Raw genomic sequence first — 22,253 nt, 5'->3', positions numbered from 1 at the left:
GTCGTTCATATTTGCATATTGGTCACAGCTCACGGCCAAATGCACGCCACACCTACGCGCAAGTATGTTGGTGACGTCATCGCGTTCTTCAACGAAGCAACATCATTCTTATGATTATTTGATTGATTCGAGATTTGATTGATTCGAGATCAATTTGATTGATTCAAGATCAATTCGATTGATTCAAGATCAATTTGATTGATTCAAGATCGATGGCGATGATCGGCTCATCTTTCCGATCCGCGTCAAGGTCGTCTTAGTACGCATTGCTGTTGTTTTGCTTGTCGATGCCGAGAAGTGATTGCGCGGCGCCACAAAAATCTTGACAATACGGCAAGAATTACACGTTTTTCTGGATATGTTGTTGGAGCTTTTTTTGCCTTGAGATAAAAATGGAATTTTGAAAGATGAGTCACAATTGAGTAAAAATGTCCGAAGAATTCCCGACAACTCGAAGGTCTGCTTGTTCATATAAAAAAATAAAAACACTCAAAAGACAAAGGCATTCCATTTTTGAAAAGATTTCGTTATAATGTTTTCAACTTCAACATGTCCACAGTTGCAATTTGATGACAAAATTCAGCATCTTCAACGGATACATATTTTGATATCATTTATGGAGTCTTTTCACGAAATGACAAAGTTGTCAGTGACGCAAAGTCCAATGTCGTCAAACGTCTCTGCTTCCGCTCCATTCGATTTTGTTTACGATGATCTCCCGACTTTCACTCGATTCAGTCTGCGAACTCGGAGCTCAAAAAGTCTTGCTTGCGAACGCGTCGCGCTCATTTGTGGCCGTATCCCGGCAGCTGCAGATTGTGGCCGTCCTTGGCCTCGAAGAACGTGTAGGACAGCGTGATGGTGTTCACGCGAGCCATCCTGGGGTCCGTGTCGAACTCGGGGTCGATGTAGAAGAAGACGGGCATGTCCACCTCCTCGTGAGGGTTCAAGTGTTGCTCCTCGAAGCAGAAGCACTGAACAGAAACACCAGCGGCGAGACGCAACGTGACGCTCGCGAGCTTCTCGGCAAACCTTCTTTTTCGCGACCTCCAAAGTACGACACGCGCGTACGTCGGACACATTCGGGCGCCGCGTTTCCATTTTTAATCGACCCGAAATTTTTGATTAAATAAATGCTCAGTTCAATAACTATAAGTAAAAGATTGCAACATTTTTTCCCATTAAAACGAACTATTTGAGGGTTTTTTATGTAAAAGTATGAAGCAATTTATATAATTTACCCAAGTTGTGACATGATTTTTATTCAATAATAAAGTTGCCTACAAAATATTAGCAACATTTAAAAAAAGCTAGTCAATTTAAAAATAGATATGAAAACATATTTGAACTATTTATTATATTACAAATGTAAAAATAATAATAATAATGAATTGGCCCACACAAATTGTTTAATTAAATAAATGCTCAATTCAATAACTATAAATAAAATATAGCAACATTTTTTTCCATTAAAACAAACAATTAATTTTTTATGTAAAAGTATGAAGTCATTTATTTCATTAAGTTGTGACTGTGATCTTATTTTAAATAATAAAGTTGCCTACAAAATATTAGCAAAATAAAAAAAGCTACTCAATTAAAAAATGTATATTAAAAAAATATTTTAAGTATATTACAGATATTTAAAAAAAATAGATATGCAATTGGTTAGTCATTAAAAAAATGAAAATAAAAATACATATTTCACATAATAGCTATTTTTCTTTTCTTTTTATGTTGCCGATGCGTCCATTTTAAGAATCCAATGCAGCCATTGAGCACAAAAGTTAAGCGAGCCGGGCCGACCTGGATCTTGTTGAAGTACTGTCCCGCGTCGAAAGGCACCACGTTGTAGGTGGAGATGCCAATGATGGGCTTGTCTGTGGGGTTCTTTGCCCTGTAGAAGGCCAGCGCCGTCTCGCCCGGGACCACCTGCAAGACAAGCCGTCGGCGTTGGGCCAAAAACGCGGTCTGACGGGCGCCTTACGAAGATCTCCGTCTGCTGAGGTCGGAAGTTCCACTGCATGCTGGCGTGCGTGTCTGCGTTGAAGGTGACTTTGATGACGCGCTCCTTCACCGGCTCCATGCTGGCCACCAGGTCTGAGTCGTGACCGGCCACCGCCGCGCCGCCCAGTCCCGTCGCCTGCCCGGGACGCAAAATCAGCGTCGCAAACACGACGGCCGCGGTGCACCGCTTCTTTTCTTCTTTTTTTTATTCGTTGAATGCGTTTAACTTTTTACAGTATTGGAGGCTCTTCCCAAGAAAGTTCCAGGGCTGGTGTCACAAATGCTATACGTCAAGACCACACAACAAGATTGACGCCAGTCCTGGAACTTTCCGGACACACCTAAAGCATCCCTTCCTCGAACCCTCACGTGCGCACTCACCTGGCAGTAGAGCCTGTAGAGCGGCACGGCGGCGTAAGACAGGCCGAGCATTGCCACGCCGGCGGCCGCCACGTACGTCAGCACCGTCTTGTTGCGAGCGTTCCGCTGCTCCTCGTAGCTCGGGCGCTTTCTGCTCTTGAGCCCGCGGCCCTGGGTGTGAGGGCGCAGGGGCAGCCTCCGCCACAGGAAGTGCAGCGGCCGCCTGGCGTCGCAGTGAAGAGCCCTTAGGCATGTGGGAGGCGGGAGGACGGAGCCCCCGAGGCCGCTCAGCGACCGGCGCAGGAGCGAGGAGAGCAGCATGGCAGGAGGTGGATCGCCTGCATGATGGACAACACAGAGGGTCGTTGTTACTACGTCGTCGTTAGGGTTGCAGGTGCGATGCAGCCAATCCCAAGTGGCTCAGAGGCGGAGTGCACCTTGACCAACCTTAACCTGGTCGCCGGTGCAGTCGCAGGGCACATTCAGAGCAACAACGGACTGATCAGGACACATATTGTTGACACACACACACTGTGCTTAAATCTGTCAATGATGACGTCATTATCTATGCCTTCAAGTCACACAAATGCAATGGAAATAATTCAGGTTTACAATGTGATTACAAATCTAAAGCGCTGCTGAAATTTAACATTCGAGGTGTTAGCATGAGGACATTTCTGACCTGAAAGTGTCCACGGACGGTCGAGCTCGTCCGATCGCTCGGCACGGAGGGGGGGACAAAAATCGTACGTGAATTAAATCACGGAATAAATACACCCAATTTACATAATAAAACCATCACGTGCTAATTTTGATTAAACTCCGAATAAAGCTTGTTGTCATTCAGCAGGAAAGGAGAACAAACCAGCGGACATGTTTGAGGGCAACACATTACACAAGTAACCGGCGTGCTACGCAGAAAATGTTCCGTCAACGGCAGCGGTCACAAAAATATGGTTCCGTTTTGACAAGTTGGCAACAAAATTGGTTGGTATAGTGGCGTAAACGTGGAAATAAGTGATGTATTTTTCTATTGGTGCATGGATTCAGTAAATTAAAATGAAAACCTAGTTTCTCGAGTCGTTTTGGACAAAATTCTGTGAGAGAATACAAAAAAATATTTTATTCTTTTTTAAGGATTAATCAACTCATAAAGCATGTAGTTTTCACACTCAGTCTGTTACGCTGGGCCTATTTTAATTCATCAATGTCAATATTTCCCTGTTTTCAATAATTTTATAATAACTGGTGCAGCATTACCGAGCGTGCAACACTTTGATCTCCTGTCTTTTTCCCCGTCCAAAAATAGGAACCTTCCTTTGTGTTTTCCCGCGCGATTATGTATTAGTCGTTATGAACTTATTACAACACAATTGCAACAATGTCACCTTTAATAATGTGTGGGTTGTATTAAAACGACAATGAATGACAGTTGATTAAAAAAAAAAAACTTTTTTTTATTGACAAAAAATATAATTTGACAATTCAGTAACAAATCCTTTGTCAACATAACAACAAATGAGAAACTCAGACATTCCCGTTCAATGTCACATCATCATAAAGCAAAATTACAAATTAATTTGGTAACACAAAATACAATTAAAAGAGAGACTTCAAATAAAAAATGAGAATATATTTCCAAATTCTTTAAACCATTCTTGTTTTTTACAGATTCAAGAGAGAAATATAAATCAAAAATACCTTAAAACATGGAGTACATTTGTGTGACTACGGAATTGCCCTAACAAAACATCCATTTTTGCCGCTAACGCGAGCAGCGTCAAGCGCCTACGGTGGCCGCGCGTGGCCAAGAAGGCGCCTGCAATCTGCTCCCCTCCCGGCCGTCCTGCTGCTGCTGCTGCGAGGCGAGCAATGGAGGGGGTGACAGTGGGCCAGGTATTTGATGCCGAATGCATCCTCAGCAAGCGGCCGAGAAAGGTGAGCGAGCTGCCCGGGCGGCTCGGGACGGAACCGGCGGCTCTCCCGGAGCTTCGTTTAAGCTCGCATGTGTGCTTTCTTTCCCAGGGCAAGTACGAGTATCTTGTCAAGTGGAGAGGGTGGTCGTCCAAGTAAGTCGCTAGCATGTCTCAGCTAGCCGCCGAGGCTAATCCAGCACGCACGCACACACACGCATGCACGCGCGCACGTAAAACTAGCAAGGCGACAAAACGGCCAGTAAACATTATGACAAAAAGGAAAAAAGAGCAAAACATCGGCAACATTTCCGCTGCTTTTCTCGGCTGTCGTGCGGAGGGTTTACCTTGCGCGAGGTGTCGCCTTCTTTTTGTCTCGACGAGCTCAGCAGACAACAACAAAATAAATGCTTCCGCCGTTTTTGCTCGTTTTGTCATGATCTTTTTTGCTGCTTGCTTTCCTACAACTCATTCGACGACTGAAGCTTTTACAGAAAACGAAAAGCGCGCGATGCTTCTGTTTACATGCAGACCGACAGCGGTTTTATTTGGAATTACATTACTCGGTCATATTGTTCCTCTTCTGGTGCACTAAAACGATAATAAGCATTATTCAATTAATAATAACAATAACAAATGCGTGATCAAATATGACATTTTCCTCTTATTGTGGTGTTTTTGCCGTGTGTTGCTGCTGTTTCACGTGCATTGTGTTGTTTTGTTGCTATGACAGGCTTGTTATGCACTGGCGGTCTTTCATGGACACTTAACTTTATTGACACGAGACATATGAACAAGGCAGCAAAAAATGCTGATCGGATCGAACCGTAAATGCATAAGCAGTATTTCAATTGCAAAGACATTATTATTATTATTATTATTATTACGTCATGATACAGTACCTGAGCCAATATGTACATATGTCAACATGAGTGTCTATTTCCTCCACATATAGATAGAAACAATATTTCAAACATCAAACACAACACAACAGACCCTCTTTAAACCACTTAAAAGAAGATGACAAAGTTCGTTGCGCGACAGCGCGTCTATGTTGGAAACATGCTTCGCTAATTTGGTATAGCCTAGCATCGCTAGTCCGTTGACAACAGCCACCGTTACGCTCTCATTCGCTGACTACTGTGTACAAACGTGAGGATGGCGCCAACAAGTGGACAAAAAAAATACCAGCACCTCACATGCATATTTGGTATTGTTGTTATTGTTCCTTTTTTTTCCTGTGAGTTTTAATGGATGGCGCTTCACTGATGCGTCGTGATGTTTTTGTGTTAGGCACAACAGTTGGGAGCCGGAGGAGAATATTTTGGACCCGAGGTTACTGGCAGCCTTTCACAAAAGGTTAGCGGCCGATTGTACTCCAATGCTAAAATGACGACGCATTGATTTCATTCTGTCTTCAATTTTAGGGAACAAGAACGAGAAGATTTGTTCCAGAAGAAAGGAAAGAGGCCAAGAGGACGACCACGCAAATTTCCGGTAATTTACAATTGTTTTTGTCACAAAACTAAGAGAGAGAGAAAAAGATTCCTGTCTTTGTGTCATTTGAAATGTGCCAGCACCGTAAGAATAATAGTTCGAATCTTGTCTTTGATTTGAAACCGTGTTTTGTTGTCAGCTTCCTGCCCCCCCCGCCGCAAAGGACAGCCGCTCGTCCTCGTCGTCCTTCTCCGGCGCGTCTTCGTCAGCGGCGTCGTCGTCAGAGGAAGACGACGAGGCGGATCTCGAGCAAAAGAAAGCTAAGGGGGCGGAGCCGGCGGCGTCGGCGGCGGCGTCGGCGGCCCCCCGCCCGCCCCCCGCCCCCCAAAAGAGGCCTCAGATCCTCCCCGCCAAAGCCGAGCCTCCTCGCAAGAAGCGCGGGCGAAAAGCGCTTCATGCCGACGTGGGCGCCTTGAGGCGCGCCAAAAGCAGGACGCCGCCTTTGCCCTCGGCCCCGAGCCACCACCAGATGCTGCCCGGGTTCCTGCGCAAGTATGGAAAGTACGCAATCGGGTTTCTTATGTTTACGGGCCAAATGAAGCGAACCCTGGCATGATGTCGCTCGTGAGTTTGAACGTAAACAGACAAACAAGCGCCGTTTATTGGACGATAGTCAACTCCCAATTTTTTGTTGTTGACAATAATTTGTTGTATGCAGCAACACTCGTCTAAATATGTTATTCTGTTTAATATTGCGTTCCTGGAATATGAGTTATGCATCAAAATCAGTCGTTTTTATCCATCTCAGGGGGCGGCCATTTTGCCAATCGATGTCGGCGGAAGACGACGTCACAGTTGTTCAGGTCTTAGGTAACAACCAATCACAGCTCAGCTTCAGATAACAGGTGAGCTGTGATTGGTTGTTGCTGCATGACTCATATTCCGCAAATGTCATATTAATCAGAAGGTCACGTTTAGACTGGCGAGGTCCAATTTTGACGTCCGTACGTGTCGTTTGTGCCTGGGCAGGGCGGAGCCTCGGCCGGGAATGAAGAAGCCGCTGCAGCCGGCGAGCTTCACTTACACCGGACTCGGCCGGAGCGGCAGAGACCACCACGCCGCCGCCCACAGCTCGGCGTTCTCACAGTTGTCGGCGCCGTCCAAAGGGGGCTGCGTTTGGAACCGCCCCCCACCCGCCTCCTCGCCGTCCCTCGGCTCACCGCAAAGGAAGACGTCGCACGGCGAGATCAAACGCTCCGCGTCGGGTCCCGGCGGCCGGGGCGGCGACGCCCTCAAAGGGACGCCGCCCCTTGTGAAAGCCGTCTTGGGGGGCGGCCAGGCGACGGCGGGGCGTCCTGCGCCGCCTCCGAGGAGGCAGGACGGCCACGCGGCGCTACTCCAACGCAAGCGAGCGCTCCCCAAGGCGCCGTCGTCGTCCTCGCAGCGGCCGACCAATCAGACGCTCGGCCTGCGGGTGCTCAACCTGCAGAACGTCACCAAGGCGCCGCCTGCTGGCCATCAGGGCAACAGCGGCGCCGCCGTGCGCTCCAGCTCGCGCAGCGGCAGCCTGGTGGTCATCAGAGACTCTTGCGTCACTCCCGGAGGACAGCGGCCCGTCCTGCCTGCGGGGGCCGCCGCCGACAAGGGCAGGAAGGAAACCGGTCTTCCGGACGAGCGCAAGTCCAACCGCGGCCTCAACGAGCTCAGCACCGGCGACTCGGACGACGACAGCAGCAGCGGCGAATGGGAGCGGGACGCCGCCTCGTATCCCGGCCACGGACGGCCCAGCCTGGGCGACGCCGCCACCGAATCGGACGCCGAGACGGACTGGCGGCCCACGCGGAACCTTCTGGAACACGTGTTTGTCACCGACGTCACCGCCAACTTCATCACCGTCACCGTCAAAGAGTCGCCCACCAGCGTCGGCTTCTTCAACCCGCGCAACCACTAGCCCCTTTCGCGCTGACCGCCCCGCCGCGGGGGCGGGGTCAGTCCACCTGCAAATTTGTTGATTTGCGCTGTCGGCGTGTAAGGGGTTAACTGCGACCAGAGCGTGAAGTCGAGACTCATCTGTTGGGAACGGCGTTGACTCGTTTCATGCCACCGGCAAAAAATAATAATAATCCCAGCTCACCGTCCTGCGTGAAAGGTCGCGACGCGGGAATCTGCCAATTTGCCATCTTCAACACAACCGGAACAAAAGTGCAACGTTGTGAGAGCGAGCAGATCCAAACGAAGGCAAACGTCGCCACGCATCTAATTATCTGAATGTGTGAAGCCGCGACGGCTGGGTGAGGTCCGAAGCCCACCAGCGTTTTTTCTCAGTAGCGACGGGGGATGGCGGTTGGAAGTTTCAAACTTGCGACTCAATTTTGTGTTGAAAGCAAATTTTGCCGAGCAGCGATCTCAACGCGAGAAGCCGCAATGGCTGAGTGAACGCAGCGTTGTAACAAGTGGGAGATCAACAGCCGCGACTCGCCGGCCGCTTTGCGTTGAAAGCGACGCGCGCAGCTAATTGGCATGTCGTCATCTAAATGAGCGAACCCGCAGCGGCACAAGCCAGTCAACCAACGCCAGCTCGGCTCTACCGTTTTTTGCGGCAATTTGCCGGGAGAACGGCGTGAAACGGACCAATGAGGAAACGGAGACCGAGACGCCAAATCTTCAAATGTGGACGGGTTTTTTCTCCGTTCAAGTTGAGCAAACAGGAAGTCATCAGTGCCTCAAAAACTCTTGTGATCGCCAATTTGACTGTTTTGTGTTGTTTGCGTGTTTGGACCAAAGGTGCTAATGAATGTTATTTAATTGTCTCCTCCTCAGCAGTATTTCACACACACACGATTGATCCTTTAATTTATACTGTAAATATCTTTTTATTCACCTCAACTGTGTGCCTCATTTTTCAACATTTCAAAAATCATTGATGGCGTTCACCTGCTGCTGCTGCTGCAGGGGGCGCTGTCGAGCTGCAAAGACGACAAAAAGATCGAAAATTGGAAAATTGATTATTGCCAGAATCAAACTGATGGCATATAAGCGGCTCAAAATGTGGAACGAATACAACATCGTGATTACAATTAACTTCGAAATGTTTTTGTTTTTTTTCATATTTATGAACATTCAAATTAGACCAAAATTCAAAATAATATTTCAATTATTTCTTCCGTTTTGATGTGTGGTGGGCACAATCAAATTGGTGTGATAAGCCGTTTGATTAAAAAGGCATGATTTGCTATATTTAAAATGAAGACGAGAGATCTTCATTAGCATTAAATATCCGAACTAAATGAAATTAAATGATGATATATGAGCTGTTGCTGCTGCAGAGGTTGGATTTTCCTCAAATAAGTTTGCGTGAAAAGCGGCGACTTCACAGCGAGCTTGTCTGCGTAAACACTCACAAGTCTGCGGCTCACGATTTTGGGGCATCCTCCCTTTATTCACGTGAAAAGTCGCCTTTTTGCTGCTTTTTGCGCTTCCTAAGATGGTGCCAACAATTGACAAGTAGTGCTTTGGCGCTACCTTGTGGTATCTTGTTGCTGAGGTTTTTGGCCAAGCTCATAACTTCAGTGACTCCAAATGAAATCAACTTCACCCATTTGAAAACGAGTGAAATTTAATTGGCGCTTAAAATTACAATAAATAAATGCAAAGTTTGAGATTTGTGGTCATAAGGACAGAAAGACCGGAAGAAACACACACGCTGGCTAATGACCTCACTACAGTGTGTGCGACATGTTCGCGGGGCGACCACCAGAGGGCGCCATGTTGCCGGCCCTCGCCTCTTGCTGCCATCCAAACAAGAGGCGCGTCAGTGTGCGTTCGCGCGCGCACTGCAGCATCACGGCGCGGCCCAGACACGAACCGGCAGCTCGTCGCAGCCTCCTGGACCAGGAGCGTGAGCGGAACCACCAGAACCCCCCCGGGCGGGCGGTACCGAGGAGGCCACCAGTCAGTCCGTCCGTCATGACATGTAGCTGCGACGATGGCCGCCGTGCGCGTGTGTCGTGTGCTCGTCTTGGCGTGCGTGTGCGCGCTCTGGGAGGCCAAGTCCGTGCACGAGCATTTTGGTAAGCTCTCGCCTCGTGCGCACGCGCGCGCGCACGCCATGGGAGTGGTCGCAAGCACCAAGCGAGGCTTCGCTTTCGCTTTTGTTTCAGCCTCATTTTCATCTTCAGCTTCATCTTCGTCCTGCGAACGTGAACGCGCAGGGACCGTCGTGTGTGCGCGCGCGTGGGCGATTTCTCAATTATTTTACGCCGCCATAATCGGCTTCAACATCATCTTCGTCATCATCTTCATCGTCGTCAGTCTCATGTTGTGTTCATGCTTGTGGGGGCATGACGTCATGATGGAGCTGGGTCGCGTTCTGACGTGCACGCGCGCCAAAGCACAAAGAGCAAAATAGGAGGGAGGCTAAAATGGCGGTTGATGTGCTTGGTGACGTCACGGCGTCACAATAGCACACAGTAATATTCACAAACATGACAACACTGATGGATAAGTCAACAAAAAATGGCCATATTTTGTGATTATTTTTGTTCCCAGTGTAAAATGTTCTTGTTGATAAAAAAAAAAAAACACTATTTAGCGATGGCACCAAAAGTGCAAGAATTTAGTCAGCTCACTGAAAGATTTGAAAACAAAATCGATTGTTCCGCATATCATTCAAAATCCCCAAATTGATCGGCCGAGTCACTCGCATGTAAGCTTGAAACCCGATTAAGCGATGTCTGCCATCTAGTGACGAACGCCGTGATTACAACTTAAAGCTAGTCAGGTACGGTCGATGAAACATGTTTCTAATTTTCAATTACAGTCGTTTTTAATAAGTAATCATTTTCAAAAGTCAATTGGGAGACTTGAGAGTGAGGTCAGCCGGGTGCCGCCAGCTCTGAGGAGAAGTGAACCTTTTGTCGCAACCTGTCAACGGGTCACTCTTGGAAGTGTGATTTTGACTCTCAATGAGTTTCTCACCTGCTTAAATAAAAGAACGAACTGAACATGAAACTAATGAGGAAAAGCGAATGCGGAGAAACTCATGTGAAGCGAATGCGTCTCTAAAACTTGAAGAAGCGAGCATGAAGCTAAAAATGGCGAAGATGCTAACATCTAAATGCTAACATGACGCAAAGCTGCCATAAAGCTAACAAGTAGACGCTAACGCGGCAAAGCTAACATCTAAAAGCTAACATCTAAAAGCTAACATCTAAAAGCTAACATCTAAAAGCTAACATCTAAAAGCTAACATCTAAAAGCTAACCTCAAGCTAATGAGCGTACATAAGAACATTCCATGCTAATGTGATGTCACTTGTCACGTGTGTTGCGCTGCAGAAGTCCAAATCAAAGTCCAGGTGTTTGACAACAGCGACCTGTCTCCGCTGGCCGACACCCTGGTGGAGGTCCACGGCAACCAGAGCGTGTTGGCGAGCGCTCGCGCCGGCGCCGACGGCGCGGTGAGGGTGGACTTCCGCTACCGGGCCGCTACCTGGGTCATCATCAGCGCCACCAAAGCAAACTACGTCACCAACTCGGTGCCCTGGTACTCGGGCCGCCCGCCCCGTAAGACAGGCTCGCCCGCTCCCCGACTATTTGGCGGCGCCCGGCTCACGTTGACGTTTCTTTACGTTCTTCTTCTCCGCCAGTGTACGCCTCGGTCAGTTTGTACCTTCTGGTTCATCGACCCGGCACGCTGATTCTCTACGATGACGTCCTTCAGGTTCTGTCCGGCTCGCCAGGTAAAAAAAATCCTAATCAAAAATCCAACCTTCCACTTTGTTGGTTGTTTGAAAACATAACAAAAAATTCTGTCTCAAGTGGACTTTGTTTTCAGTCGCTAGAAAAATGTAATTGTTGTTTTTGTGCCGAGGCAATATTTGCATTGCCACCTTAAGGTGTCTTGGCGCCATTATAACATGTTGAAGTGAGAAGTAGTGCCTTGACGCCACCCGTCGGCACCCGTCGGCAATGATCGACCTTTGCGCGTCAATTCATTTCAATGTGGCGAGTTGAGTGTGTGTTCGGCGATGGCAAGTGGCACGTTCGGCGTTGACGGAGTGCGCTTTTGCGATTCAGTGGCAGGTGGCGCCGAGCGCGCCGTGGTTCAGCTTCCCCGCAAGTCGCTGCGCCTGCCGCCCGACTCCAACGGGACGATGCTGGCGGCCTCGCTGACCGCCGCCAGGACTCAGGACGAGATGGGCGGCTTCCCTTTCATGCTGGGCCGCGAGACCAACAGCTCAGGTCCGAAAAGCCGCGCTCGCCCCCAAGTGCGCCCTCTACTGGCGTCGGTTGATCGTTGCCGCGTCCACGCCTTGCCGTTGAAAATGGTGGCAGCGCTGAGAGTGCTTTTTTGGCTTTGGTGTTTAGGCGCAGACTCGGGTTGGACTGACTTGACGCCACTGGCGCTGGTCGGCGTGGAGCTGTCGGACAAAGACGGCCGCCCCGTCCTGGTGTCGGACTCCATCCGCGTCTCCGTGCCGCTTCCGTCCGACACGCGCAACAAGATGGCCACCAGCGTGCCCACGTGGACGTATCGGCAGCGCAGCGGTCAGCAAACTTTTCTTGCCTGCTTCCAAAAAGATTTGCCTTTCGGAAAATTCCCATTTAAGGCAGTTTGAAAATAGTCGCAACATTCCGGACATGTCGGACCTCATATTTCATATTTCTCACCTGACCGAAATGTTCCTTCTCATTCCGCGCATGGTTTCCATTTTCAATGTGTTGTTCAACTCTCGCTCTGCGTCTGATGATTTCTTGCGCGCGCGTGTGCGTGTGCGTGACAGGACTGTGGGTGCGCAACGGAACCGGCTACATCCAGAAGGAAGGCTCGCACTTTGTGTGGAAGGCGGTGCTTCCTCAGACGGGCTACTGGCTGGCCGCCTTCCCCGCCTCCTCAGGTAAGCCGAGGAAAACCTTTGCGCTCTTCCTCGGGGTGGGCAAAAGTACTCGAGTACTTTTAATAACAAGTACAGATACTTGTGTTGAGAAAGGACTCTGGTACCGATTGGACTTCTTCACTGACTCTGAAATCGTTGCTGCTCGGCTACGTGAAGCTAGCGAATGACGTCGAGCTCAGTTGTGTGAGACAAACGGCGAAAAGCGCGACGGCGTTAGTTATGGCGAGGGACGAGTGTCAACAAAAACAAGAAAACAGCAAGAAAATGTGTTGACTTTTGGCCGTTGTGTTTTCAGGACTGGGTCCGAGCCACCCGGGCCTGAGGGACATCACCAGCTACCACACGCTGTTCCTGCTGGCCATCCTGGCGTCCTTGGCCCTGCTGGTCCTCATCCTGCTCTGCGTCCTGCTCTACTACTGCAGGTGCGAGCCGCCGGTCGGGCGCCAAAACGGCGCTTTTGACTGCACTGAAACGCAAACGTGTTGTCGCTCGCAGGCGAAGATGCTTGAAACCTCGCCGGCAGCCGGGCAAGCCCCTCCCGTCCAACGGCGCCAAGCGGGACCAGGGCACGTCCACGTCACGCCTCAATCTGATCTGCGGCGGCCCGGCCGAGTCGGGTCCGTCCGACGCCAAGTCGGACCTGTCCCCGTCTCGCGACGACCTGACCAAGCACGTCGCCGCTCACAAGCTGCGGCACGGCAAAACCGCTTCGGGTTGCCAGCGCGGCGAAAGTTTCGCCATGAAGGTGACTCGCGCCACCGACACCAACAACCTGGACAACCCGCTGCTGCGCGAAGACTACGAGCGGGGCTACGGTCCCATGGAAGGCGGCGAGTCCGACTATCACCGGCACCACAGCGCCAACGACAATCGCGGCTACTCGTCGGACCCGCCGTCGCCGCCGCGCTTCCAAGGCTACGTGCCGAGCCAGCCCGACAAACCTCCGGAATATTCGGCGGCGGCGGCCGACGGCCTGGCCCGGCCCACCTCCCTCAACACCCAACCGGGTCAGATCATCTTCTGCAGCTCCATCGACCAGATGAAGGAGAACATGTACCGCAGCATGGTTCCCACGCTGGTCATCCCCGCCCACTACATGCGTCTGCCGTCCGAGTTCGCCGCCAAGGACGGCAAAGAGCAGAAGGACGGGGACAAGGACGGCGTCCCCGGGGGAGGAGCCCAGCAGCCGCCGCCGCAGGGAGGCCCCCGCGGGGACGAGTCGCAGGACCCCGGCTGGGCGTCGGATTCGCCCGGCGGCGCCGTCACCATCCCGGTGCTCTTCAACGACTCCACCATGGCCCAAATGAACGGAGAACTGCAGGCCCTGACGGAGAAGAAGCTTCTGGAGCTCGGCGTCAAGCAGAACCCGCGGGCCTGGTTCATCTCCTTGGACGGCCGCGCCAACGCCCACGTGCGCCACTCCTACATCGAGGCCGGCAACGACCTGAGCGGAAGCTCCCCCAGAGACGCCAACCTGGAGGCTCACGAGCGCAAGAACGGCGGCGGCGGCGGCCGCAAGGGAAAAGACGAGCGCTGGGAGGCGGGACGCAAGGGCGGGGCGGGGAAAAGCTACTCCAAGCTGGCCTACCCCGACCTGGCCGAGGCCGCTGGCGGCGGCGGCGAGGGCCGGCCCGTGTCCCCCGAGGAGAACTCCCTGACGCCGCTTCTGGACCAGGGCCCGTCCTCCCGCGCCTGCGCCGGCCCCCGGAAAGGCGAGAGCCGCCGCCACTCGCCCACCAGTCCCGACGACGACGACGACAAGGAGGAGAACAGGAAGAGTCCCTGGCAGAAGATCGAGGACAGGCCGCTCATGGTCTTCCATCCCAGGAAGTGAAAAAGCGGCGCCCGCCTTAGCGCTCTGCAAAGCCCGTTGGCCCCTTTACGACCTTTCACCTTCTTCTATAGCACTTGGACAACCGCTCACTCGTCATCGGCACAATCGTAGAAAAAGTCGCAAAACTTTTTCCTTCCCTTCCTGGGACACATCCTCGTCCTCACTCGTCCCACAACTCGGCGTTACGTCTGAGGTCAAAACGAGTTGACAACTGCGTGCTAGCGTAGCGTGCTAGCGTAGCGTGCTAGCACGACTCGTGACATTCAACAGGATTTCCACGGGTCATTAAAAGTCATTCAACGGATTTTGATCAAACGAAAGCCTAAAATGGATTCAAAAGCGTGAAATACGATGTCCAGAGGCTTTCAACCTTTCGATGTCATCAAAAAACATCAGTTCATGCTTTAGTCGTTTAGAACCCAATTTGCCAAGAATAAATGTGATTCAAAAAGGAAAAAAAGGACGTCTTTGTGGGGACTGTTGTCCTTTACAATGAACAAAACATCCACGAGTTACTTCGTGGTCCAAATCACGATTGCTCAGAATTGGAAAAGAGAAAAGGTACTGTTCCTGTCACCAATGCCCAACATGAAACACTAATGCCACCTAGCCGCAGAAAATTACCTCAACACAAAAATGTAGGACTCGACTCCTTTTAACGGTTTGGTGTATCTGTTTTAACTTCAAATGACGTAAGAGAATTGCTTGCGGTACTCGCCACATTCTAAAATTCGAAGCAGTCGGGTGCTTCATATTGTAAGCCGTACTAGCAGTGCACAGATGTCAACTAGTACAGGGTTTTCCCCTCACTTGTAGCATGTAGTGCTCGTACACAAACATGTTGGAGAGGAAGAAACATCATTAGTGAGATGATCTACGAGTGCGTGGAATTGTCTTACGAGTGAGGACAAAGTGCGTACTAGTATAGGACAATTGAGCGCACTAGTAGGCTATGGAAGTAGTGCTGGATGGACTTTCCATTTTCTCAGTCACAAGAAGCACAAGCACGCCACGCTGGGTCCTGATTGGTCGCCAGGTTGCGCTAAGGGGCTTTGCACTTTGACCCCACCCTACCACAGGTCACAGGTCAAGAAGCGGCCATTTTCAAAGCACTTGTGACTTTGGTGTGGTTGCCATCTCCTTCCTCACGAGGCGCCAGCGAGTCCCGAGCAACCTCCCAACTGGATTGGCTCGTCCTGCAAATGAGTGCGAACCGGTTGAAGCTGGACTCATTTATTTGCGTTTTTTCACATTTTGTCTTTCGCCTTTGCCAGTGTTGTCATTTTGGATTTGTGTCCTTGCCCACATGCCAGGGCATGGCACCATCTTTCCATTTCACCCGCGCGGCAGCGTGCCTGAACCTTACTTGGAGCCGCAAGCGAACAACACCAAGCAAAAAATGGACTCGCCATTTGAAAAACTCGTAAGTCGGTTCACTCTGCGATCAGAAGTCTGCAAGGTTGCATGTCAATCAATGTACCGGACACGCCCCCCTGTGCCAAGACACGCCTTCATTTGAATGGTCGTGACCCGCCCACCAGCCGTCTCCTCCGTCCAAGTGCCTTCTCCTCTGGCCTGGAGGTTTCTAGCGTCTGGCGCCACCTGCCGGACGGTCGGCACGTACGACCTTTTTCCCACCGTGGACCGCCCGCCGCCCGCCAAATCTTACTTTTGACCGCCCGCGTGCATGTTTCCTTTGAAAAGGTAACCAAGTTGACTTCCGGTCATCAAAGTTTACACTCATGTCGTCGTCTTCATCGTGTTGGAAATCCAAACTTTTTGGACTTGTATTGCTGACTTTCAAGTGCTGTTTTGTCGTGTTTGTGTTGACGACTTTCGATCAACCTCAATGACCGCTGCACTTGTTTATTACTTCTTCTTGTGGTTGTGAGGATGAGGAGCCACCCGCGGGCCTTCATCACGTGACAAGTGTAACCTTTGTGTACGAAGTATAACGAAAAATAAATGTGCTCCCTCACTCACTCGCTGGTGGACATTTTATTGTGAAAGGACACAACACACAAGCGTGCTGAACACTTTGGATGAAATATTCATTTCGCTTGTAAAGGCAAAATTTCATTTTTTAAATCTCAGATGGACCAAAAAAAAAAACACGTTTAATAATAAGTAATAAAATAATTAGTTCGATTATTAGTTGTAATAATTACACTCATTAAGTAGCCAATCATTTCATAGATTCATTGCATTACTGTCTGTTTATCCAAAATTGTTTATTTTCAGTTATATAATGTGGCACATGAATTTTAAATTGAGGGAAACAAATTGTAAACTTGTAAAATGCAGGAAATTGGAAAATGGTTTATATTTGCGTGTTCAACTATTTTCAACAAATCAATAAAGCAGTAATTTTAACTTTCTAGATGCATCAGAAAGAAAACTTTCACAATGCGTTCGTGTCTCTTTAAGAAGCGGAAACAAGGTGTCACGTGCCGGCGCGGAGTCATGTGACCCTGGTGGAATTCACACAAAACCTCTTTGAGCGACATAAAAGTCAATCATTCGCCTTTGTGTTTTTTCTGTCCGCGTCGTCTCGCCCTGTTGATCCGATTTGACTCCGATGAGACCAACGAGCCGTGAAGTACGAAATTAATTCATTCAACCTCTTCCTTTGTTTGTTAGCTCGGCCATTAGCTACTTAACATGCTAGGCTAACTTCCACCGTTAGCTCGCACTTTGTCGAGCCGCAGCGAGGACATAAGACGGAAACAAAAAAGTCTTACACTACATCCTAATGTTTTATTTGTCTGTTTTCTATCTTATCTAGCTAGTTGAGGGGCGCACATGAGCGTGAGGAACTTTTAGCATCACTGACGTCATCAGCTGCCATCTGCGTCACATGATGGTAAGTCGACGCCCAGTGACGTCATCGGTGAGCGTATAAGAAGTCCCCTCTAGCATGAGACCAAATTTGAATTTCAAAGTAATCAAATCAATGCAAACATTTTGAAATGGTGACTTTGGGTAAGAGGTGAGTTACACCCTGGACTGGTCACCAGCCATTGTCAGGACAAACGATGGACTGGTCGCCATCTGAAGCCAGGCCAGGAGAGTTATTGTGATTTCCTTGACGCAGGCGCTGCTGTGGTGGTGCGTGTTGGTGTCCAGTCTGCTCGGCGCCAGCGTGTCGCTGGTGTGTCCCGATGGCGGCGCCTGCCAGGACGGAAGCACGTGCTGCAAGGATGCCCTGGGACGATTCGAATGCTGCCCCTTGCCCAGCGTGAGTCCTCACAGGGCCGCACGTGTCTTCAGACATGGCGCCCTGACTTGCGTGTGTGTGTGTGCGTGCGTGCGTGCGTGGCACAGGCCGTATGCTGCTCGGACGGCCTCCATTGTTGCCCGGAAGGCTCCACGTGTGACCTGCAACACGCCATTTGTCGCAACGAGACACTGTCTATTCCCTGGAGGAGGTCACTTCCTGCCGAGCAGGTGGGGGCGCAAGTTGAACACATGCCAGGAGGAAATGACAGTGACATTAGCTCAATGCTAACATCTATAAAGGAAACGCCATAGACAGGCTCATGAAATTAGCATAGATGTTAGTTTTATTGTGCTACTTGAATGCTTCAAAAATAGTGCAGCAGTTGTTGATGATGCTTCCAGTAGAGCTCAGTGCTGCCCTGGCATGTTGTGTCACAACACGGTACTACACTGAAGGCACGCCTGACTTCATTTAAATTGCACAAAATCAGATTGCGTGTGTGTTTTTAGCCGAGCGGGCGCGAGTGGGCCGTGCTGTGCCCGGACCAGCACTCGGAGTGTCCGGACGCCACCACGTGCTGCCAACTTCCCGACACCTCCTGGGGTTGCTGCCCGATGGCGAAGGTGACGCACCGGCGCTCACTAGCGCAGTTCGCTTAGCATGCGTTTGAACCCGTGACCTCGTCCCCGCAGGCGGTGTGCTGCGACGACAACCGGCACTGTTGTCCCGAGGGAACCACCTGCGATCTGGCCCAGTACAGATGCGTGTCGGCCGGCACGGACTGGCGAGCTTGGCAACCCTTGATGGACAAACTTCCCGCCAGGCCTCGTGCCGGCGCTCCAGTCAGGAAATTGATTGGTAGGTGAATGGACGGAGACTTTCGGACATCGGCCGCAATCGCCGGTCGTCGAGGCTGGAACAGACGAGTGAAAATGTTTCTCGTTTGCCCCCGCGTAGCCGGCGGCAGGCCGGCCGACGCGTCGTCGGTGACGTGTCCCGGCGGGGCGAGCAGCTGTCCCGACACGTTCACCTGCTGCCTGCAGCCCGGCGGCGACTACGGTTGCTGCCCCTACCACGACGTACGTGAGCCGGTTGCCGCCGCGACGCTGGCCTCCCGGCAGCGTCTGTGAAAATGCTCATCTTGCAGGCGGTGTGCTGCGACGACGGCGCCCACTGCTGCCCCAGCGACACCGTGTGCGACCTGCAACGTGGCATCTGCCGGCCGGCCCACGGGCATCCGACGCTGCCGACAGACGGTAAGCAGGAAGAAAACATTATTTTGTTCCTACTTTGTGCGAATGTGAGCTGTCAACATTTTCCCTCATAATCGTTATCCGAACCATGACATAGACCAGGTTTTCCCGTCGTTGCGGTTTTGCTGCCATTGTGTAAGAATAACGTGTGATCTTTTGTGTGTGCGCGCGTCAGTGGATTGTCCCGACAAGCAGTCGACGTGTCCGGACGAGAGCACGTGCTGCCAACTGAGCTCGGGCGGTTACGGCTGCTGCCCCATGCCCGACGTAAGACGACGCTCGCCATCTTTGACACGCAAACATCAATCCGCCCCGAACGTGAAAGTAAAAAAAAAAAAAACACAAAAAAATGGCGTGAAGAGAATCAAAATCAACAAACCTGATTGACTGTTCGACATCCAAAAAAGTGACGCGTCCTCATCTCGCTTTCGTTGGAGTGCAACATCGTCACGTGGCGTCTTCATGATCCTTTTTCACACGCTCTTCTTCTTCACCTCACATTTCCACTACAGCGCCCTCTCTGGCCACCAATCATACACACTCAAATGAAAATGAGTCTCAATTATGTTATTCTTACAGAAATATAGAGGGTTTTTTTCTAGAAGTAAGTTAATGTATTCAATCATTTAATATATATATTTAACATATCAAATTATATATTATTGATTTATGGTTAGCAGTAAGATAAGTATTATGTATAAAAAAAAATGTAATTGTACAAAATGATTGCGTCAGGAATTCTAATGAACGGAATTTTAAGTCTTCTAAAAATGAGCATGAAAAAAAAATTATAATCTTTTTTTTATTTGCTTTGTTGCATTAACCCCTCCCTCCAATTTAAATGTACTTTTTATTGCTTGAGTTATTCATTTTAATTAATTAATTTTATTAATGAGTAAATTAAGCTCATACAATGAGCATTTTCTTTTTATTTCTACACAATTTTGTCATTTTAGTGGATTATAAATAATACAGTTACAGAATGAGAAAAAATAATAATAATTCTGCAATTAACATTGCATTTTATTTCTTTATGTATCGGACTTCAAATTTGTTGACTGGATTTCTTTTAAGGAATCGTATCATTTTAAATAGAATGAAAATGACAACTCTAAATGAATGTGTTTTATTATTTATTTTTCTCCTTGCTTGTGTGAGCATGTTTTGAAAAGCCAAACGTTTGACTGACGCCTTCCGGATGTGTGTGCGCGTGCAGGCCACGTGCTGCTCGGACCACCTTCACTGTTGTCCTCACGGCACCGTGTGCAACTTAGCCGCCAGCACATGTGACAACCCCGCAGATGGCTCCGCCTCCGTCCGCGCCACCGCCGTCCGCGCCGCCTCACCCCCCGATACAAAGTGCGACGCGTCGATGACGTGTCCCGGAACGTCCACGTGTTGCCCAAACGTGGCCGGCGGTTGGGCCTGCTGCCCCCTCAAGCAGGTAAAGACGGCGCCCGCCACGGCTGCCGCGTCCTCTTAATGCGGCCCGTCAATGATTTGGTGCCCGGCAGGCCGTGTGCTGCGACGACGGCGCCCACTGCTGCCCTCACGGCAAACGCTGCAACCTGGCGGCGGAGACCTGCGACGACCCGTCCGGCGTGGCTCCGCCCCTCCCCTGGCTGGCCAAGACGGCCGCCGTGACGCCGGACGTCAACGCCTGCGACGAGCGCACCAGCTGCCCCAAAGGTGCCAGCTGCTGCTTCATGAAGAGTGCCGGCAAGTGGGGCTGCTGCCCGCTGCCGCAGGTGAGCTCGCCACACGTCCACCGGCGTGTCAGTCGTCACGTCGCCTGACGCGCTTTGACCGCCTCCAGGCGGTGTGCTGCCAGGACGGGTCCCACTGCTGCCCCGCCGGGCACACGTGCCAGCCGCAACGCTCGTCCTGCTCCCGAGGACAGCGTGACGTCCCCTGGCTCGCCAAGACGGCCGCCGTCACGCGGCCGCCGGCCCTCGCCGACGTCAAGTGCGATGACAAGAGCAGCTGCGCGGCGGGCACCACCTGCTGCAAGTTGCCCAGCGGAGAGTGGGGGTGCTGCCCGCTGGTCAAGGTTGGCCGTATTTTCTCGCCACCTTTTCAAGACAGGAAGTAGGATGCGTGAGTGGCTTTTGCGTCCGCAGGCCGTTTGCTGCGACGATCACGAGCACTGCTGCCCGCAAGGATACTCGTGCAACATGGCCACGGGAACCTGCGAGAAGCCGATGACGAAGACGATGGTCCCTTGCGACGCGGCGGCGGCCTTCGCTTGCACTGAGCGAGAGACGTGCTGTCGGAGCTCCGCCACCCAATGGGCCTGCTGCCCCTCCCCCCAGGTACCGCTTCAACTTTTTGGATTTGACATCCGACTAACTGAAGCAACAAGCTGAACTCGCAAGTCAAGGCGCCGCTTTAGTCGCACGACTTGACAGGGCAGACCTGCCACATCCAATATGGCGGCCGCGCTTGCCGGGGTGTGGGCGTGTCCTAACGCGGCGTTGGTGTCTGCAGGCGGTGTGCTGCGCCGACATGAAGCACTGCTGTCCCGCCCACTACTCGTGCGACCCGAGCGCCGGCTGCGTGCGGGTGGCACCCACGTGGGCCCACGTCTGATGCGGGCGCCACTTCCTGTTTGCAAAGGCCAACCGGACACGCCTCCTCTGTGTTGCTCGGCAACAGGAAGTCTAGACTGCTTTGATGTTATGATTTGATAGCCAATCAGCTTCCGCTCGTCGCCACAACAAACGATCCGAGTTGAATTCCAATCAAATCGAGCCTCAGCACAGATTAAGCGTTTTGTTTTGTTTTGACAATTTCAACGGGTTTTGAGGCGTGTGGGACCGTCATCAAAACACGTGTCGTTTTGCATCACATTTCTGTCCACAGTGAAATGAGTTTGTTTCTTGCCCACTTCAGTTTTTGAAGTTTGTTGCACATTGCTGGTTTTTCTTGATATTGTGGCAGGAAGTGGGCTCGTGATGCGGCAAACAATATTTTATACAAGCACTGCAACGCAATTAAACCATCGACAATACCTGGATCAATACAAATCGGTGACACCTTGACTAGTTTGTTGTTGTTTTTCCACTCATTGAATGAAAAGCAGGACATGATTTGAGCGATGCCGAGGCAGTTGTGACGTAACATTTGGCAGAAAATCCCCAAAATTTTAATTAACAATAGTGATAGTTGATTAGTTGTATTTAAACAGCTGTCTTGCTTTTCCACAGCATCCTGAATTGAATTGTGAATAAACAAATGACTAATTAAGTGCTGTGTGGATGAGCTCTTCCTGGGTGCCTTTCCTCACAGGGTTTTTCTGTGCCCCGCCATGTTGTGTTTTGTGTGTGTTTGA

The 22,253-nt window shown here is 50.6% G+C and overlaps 4 protein-coding genes across 5 annotated transcripts; 3 read left to right on the top strand and 1 right to left on the bottom strand.

Moving 5' to 3' along the window:
* Positions 1-505: 505 nt before the first annotated feature.
* On the bottom strand, positions 506-3,299 carry cox11 (cytochrome c oxidase assembly homolog 11 (yeast)). Of its 2 annotated transcripts, XM_086063636.1 has the most exons (5): positions 3,050-3,297; positions 2,389-2,705; positions 1,988-2,143; positions 1,807-1,932; positions 506-974 (listed from the first exon to the last, which is right to left on the bottom strand). In XM_086063636.1, exons 2-5 carry the CDS (start codon positions 2,686-2,688, stop codon positions 786-788), a joined length of 771 nt encoding a protein of 256 aa, XP_085919762.1. In that variant the 5' UTR covers positions 2,689-2,705; positions 3,050-3,297; the 3' UTR covers positions 506-785. The 2 variants fall into 2 exon arrangements, with proteins under 2 accessions (XP_085919762.1, XP_085919761.1); XM_086063635.1 differs by having other exon boundaries at positions 1,807-2,143; positions 3,050-3,299.
* Positions 3,300-3,766: 467 nt separating this feature from the next.
* LOC147156272 (chromobox protein homolog 2-like) lies at positions 3,767-8,603 on the top strand. Its single transcript, XM_086064539.1, has 6 exons — positions 3,767-4,305; positions 4,393-4,436; positions 5,574-5,639; positions 5,708-5,777; positions 5,917-6,278; positions 6,747-8,603. Exons 1-6 carry the CDS (start codon positions 4,240-4,242, stop codon positions 7,666-7,668), a joined length of 1,530 nt encoding a protein of 509 aa, XP_085920665.1. The 5' UTR covers positions 3,767-4,239; the 3' UTR covers positions 7,669-8,603.
* Positions 8,604-9,513: 910 nt separating this feature from the next.
* fam171a2b (family with sequence similarity 171 member A2b) lies at positions 9,514-16,431 on the top strand. The gene is made up of 8 exons (XM_086065037.1): positions 9,514-9,787; positions 11,054-11,281; positions 11,365-11,457; positions 11,795-11,959; positions 12,086-12,265; positions 12,502-12,615; positions 12,911-13,037; positions 13,111-16,431. Exons 1-8 carry the CDS (start codon positions 9,703-9,705, stop codon positions 14,447-14,449), a joined length of 2,331 nt encoding a protein of 776 aa, XP_085921163.1. The 5' UTR covers positions 9,514-9,702; the 3' UTR covers positions 14,450-16,431.
* Positions 16,432-16,897: 466 nt separating this feature from the next.
* grnb (granulin b) lies at positions 16,898-22,168 on the top strand. The gene is made up of 14 exons (XM_086065224.1): positions 16,898-17,048; positions 17,235-17,312; positions 17,544-17,687; positions 17,774-17,896; positions 18,179-18,292; positions 18,362-18,527; positions 18,627-18,748; positions 18,817-18,925; positions 19,098-19,189; positions 20,139-20,366; positions 20,437-20,670; positions 20,739-20,972; positions 21,043-21,234; positions 21,410-22,168. Exons 2-14 carry the CDS (start codon positions 17,307-17,309, stop codon positions 21,509-21,511), a joined length of 1,866 nt encoding a protein of 621 aa, XP_085921350.1. The 5' UTR covers positions 16,898-17,048; positions 17,235-17,306; the 3' UTR covers positions 21,512-22,168.
* Positions 22,169-22,253: the final 85 nt, after the last annotated feature.

The sequence above is a fragment of the Leptonotus elevatus genome, chromosome 20 (assembly GCF_054856555.1).
Source record: "Leptonotus elevatus isolate MCC_2025b chromosome 20, RoL_Lele_1.0, whole genome shotgun sequence".
Lineage (NCBI taxonomy): Eukaryota > Metazoa > Chordata > Actinopteri > Syngnathiformes > Syngnathidae > Leptonotus > Leptonotus elevatus.
The sequence above is the reverse complement of the archived record's forward strand: the minus strand, read 5'-3'. Positions and strand labels throughout refer to the sequence as shown.

Coding starts and splice junctions, on each gene's coding strand:
- grnb (XM_086065224.1), top strand. Junction 18,293..18,361: donor GTTGCTGCCCGATGGCGAAG/GTGACGCACCGG, acceptor TCGTCCCCGCAG/GCGGTGTGCTGCGACGACAA. Junction 20,973..21,042: donor GGTGCTGCCCGCTGGTCAAG/GTTGGCCGTATT, acceptor TTGCGTCCGCAG/GCCGTTTGCTGCGACGATCA.
- fam171a2b (XM_086065037.1), top strand. CDS start 9,703: ATGGCCGCCGTGCGCGTGTGTCGTGTGCTCGTCTTGGCGTGCGTGTGC. Junction 12,266..12,501: donor GACGTATCGGCAGCGCAGCG/GTCAGCAAACTT, acceptor TGTGCGTGACAG/GACTGTGGGTGCGCAACGGA. Junction 13,038..13,110: donor GTCCTGCTCTACTACTGCAG/GTGCGAGCCGCC, acceptor TGTCGCTCGCAG/GCGAAGATGCTTGAAACCTC.
- cox11 (XM_086063635.1), bottom strand. CDS start 2,688: ATGCTGCTCTCCTCGCTCCTGCGCCGGTCGCTGAGCGGCCTCGGGGGC. Junction 2,144..2,388: donor TCTACAGGCTCTACTGCCAG/GTGAGTGCGCAC, acceptor CGTCCCGGGCAG/GCGACGGGACTGGGCGGCGC. Junction 975..1,806: donor AGTACTTCAACAAGATCCAG/GTCGGCCCGGCT, acceptor GTTTCTGTTCAG/TGCTTCTGCTTCGAGGAGCA.
- LOC147156272 (XM_086064539.1), top strand. CDS start 4,240: ATGGAGGGGGTGACAGTGGGCCAGGTATTTGATGCCGAATGCATCCTC. Junction 4,306..4,392: donor TCAGCAAGCGGCCGAGAAAG/GTGAGCGAGCTG, acceptor TTTCTTTCCCAG/GGCAAGTACGAGTATCTTGT. Junction 5,640..5,707: donor CTGGCAGCCTTTCACAAAAG/GTTAGCGGCCGA, acceptor CTTCAATTTTAG/GGAACAAGAACGAGAAGATT.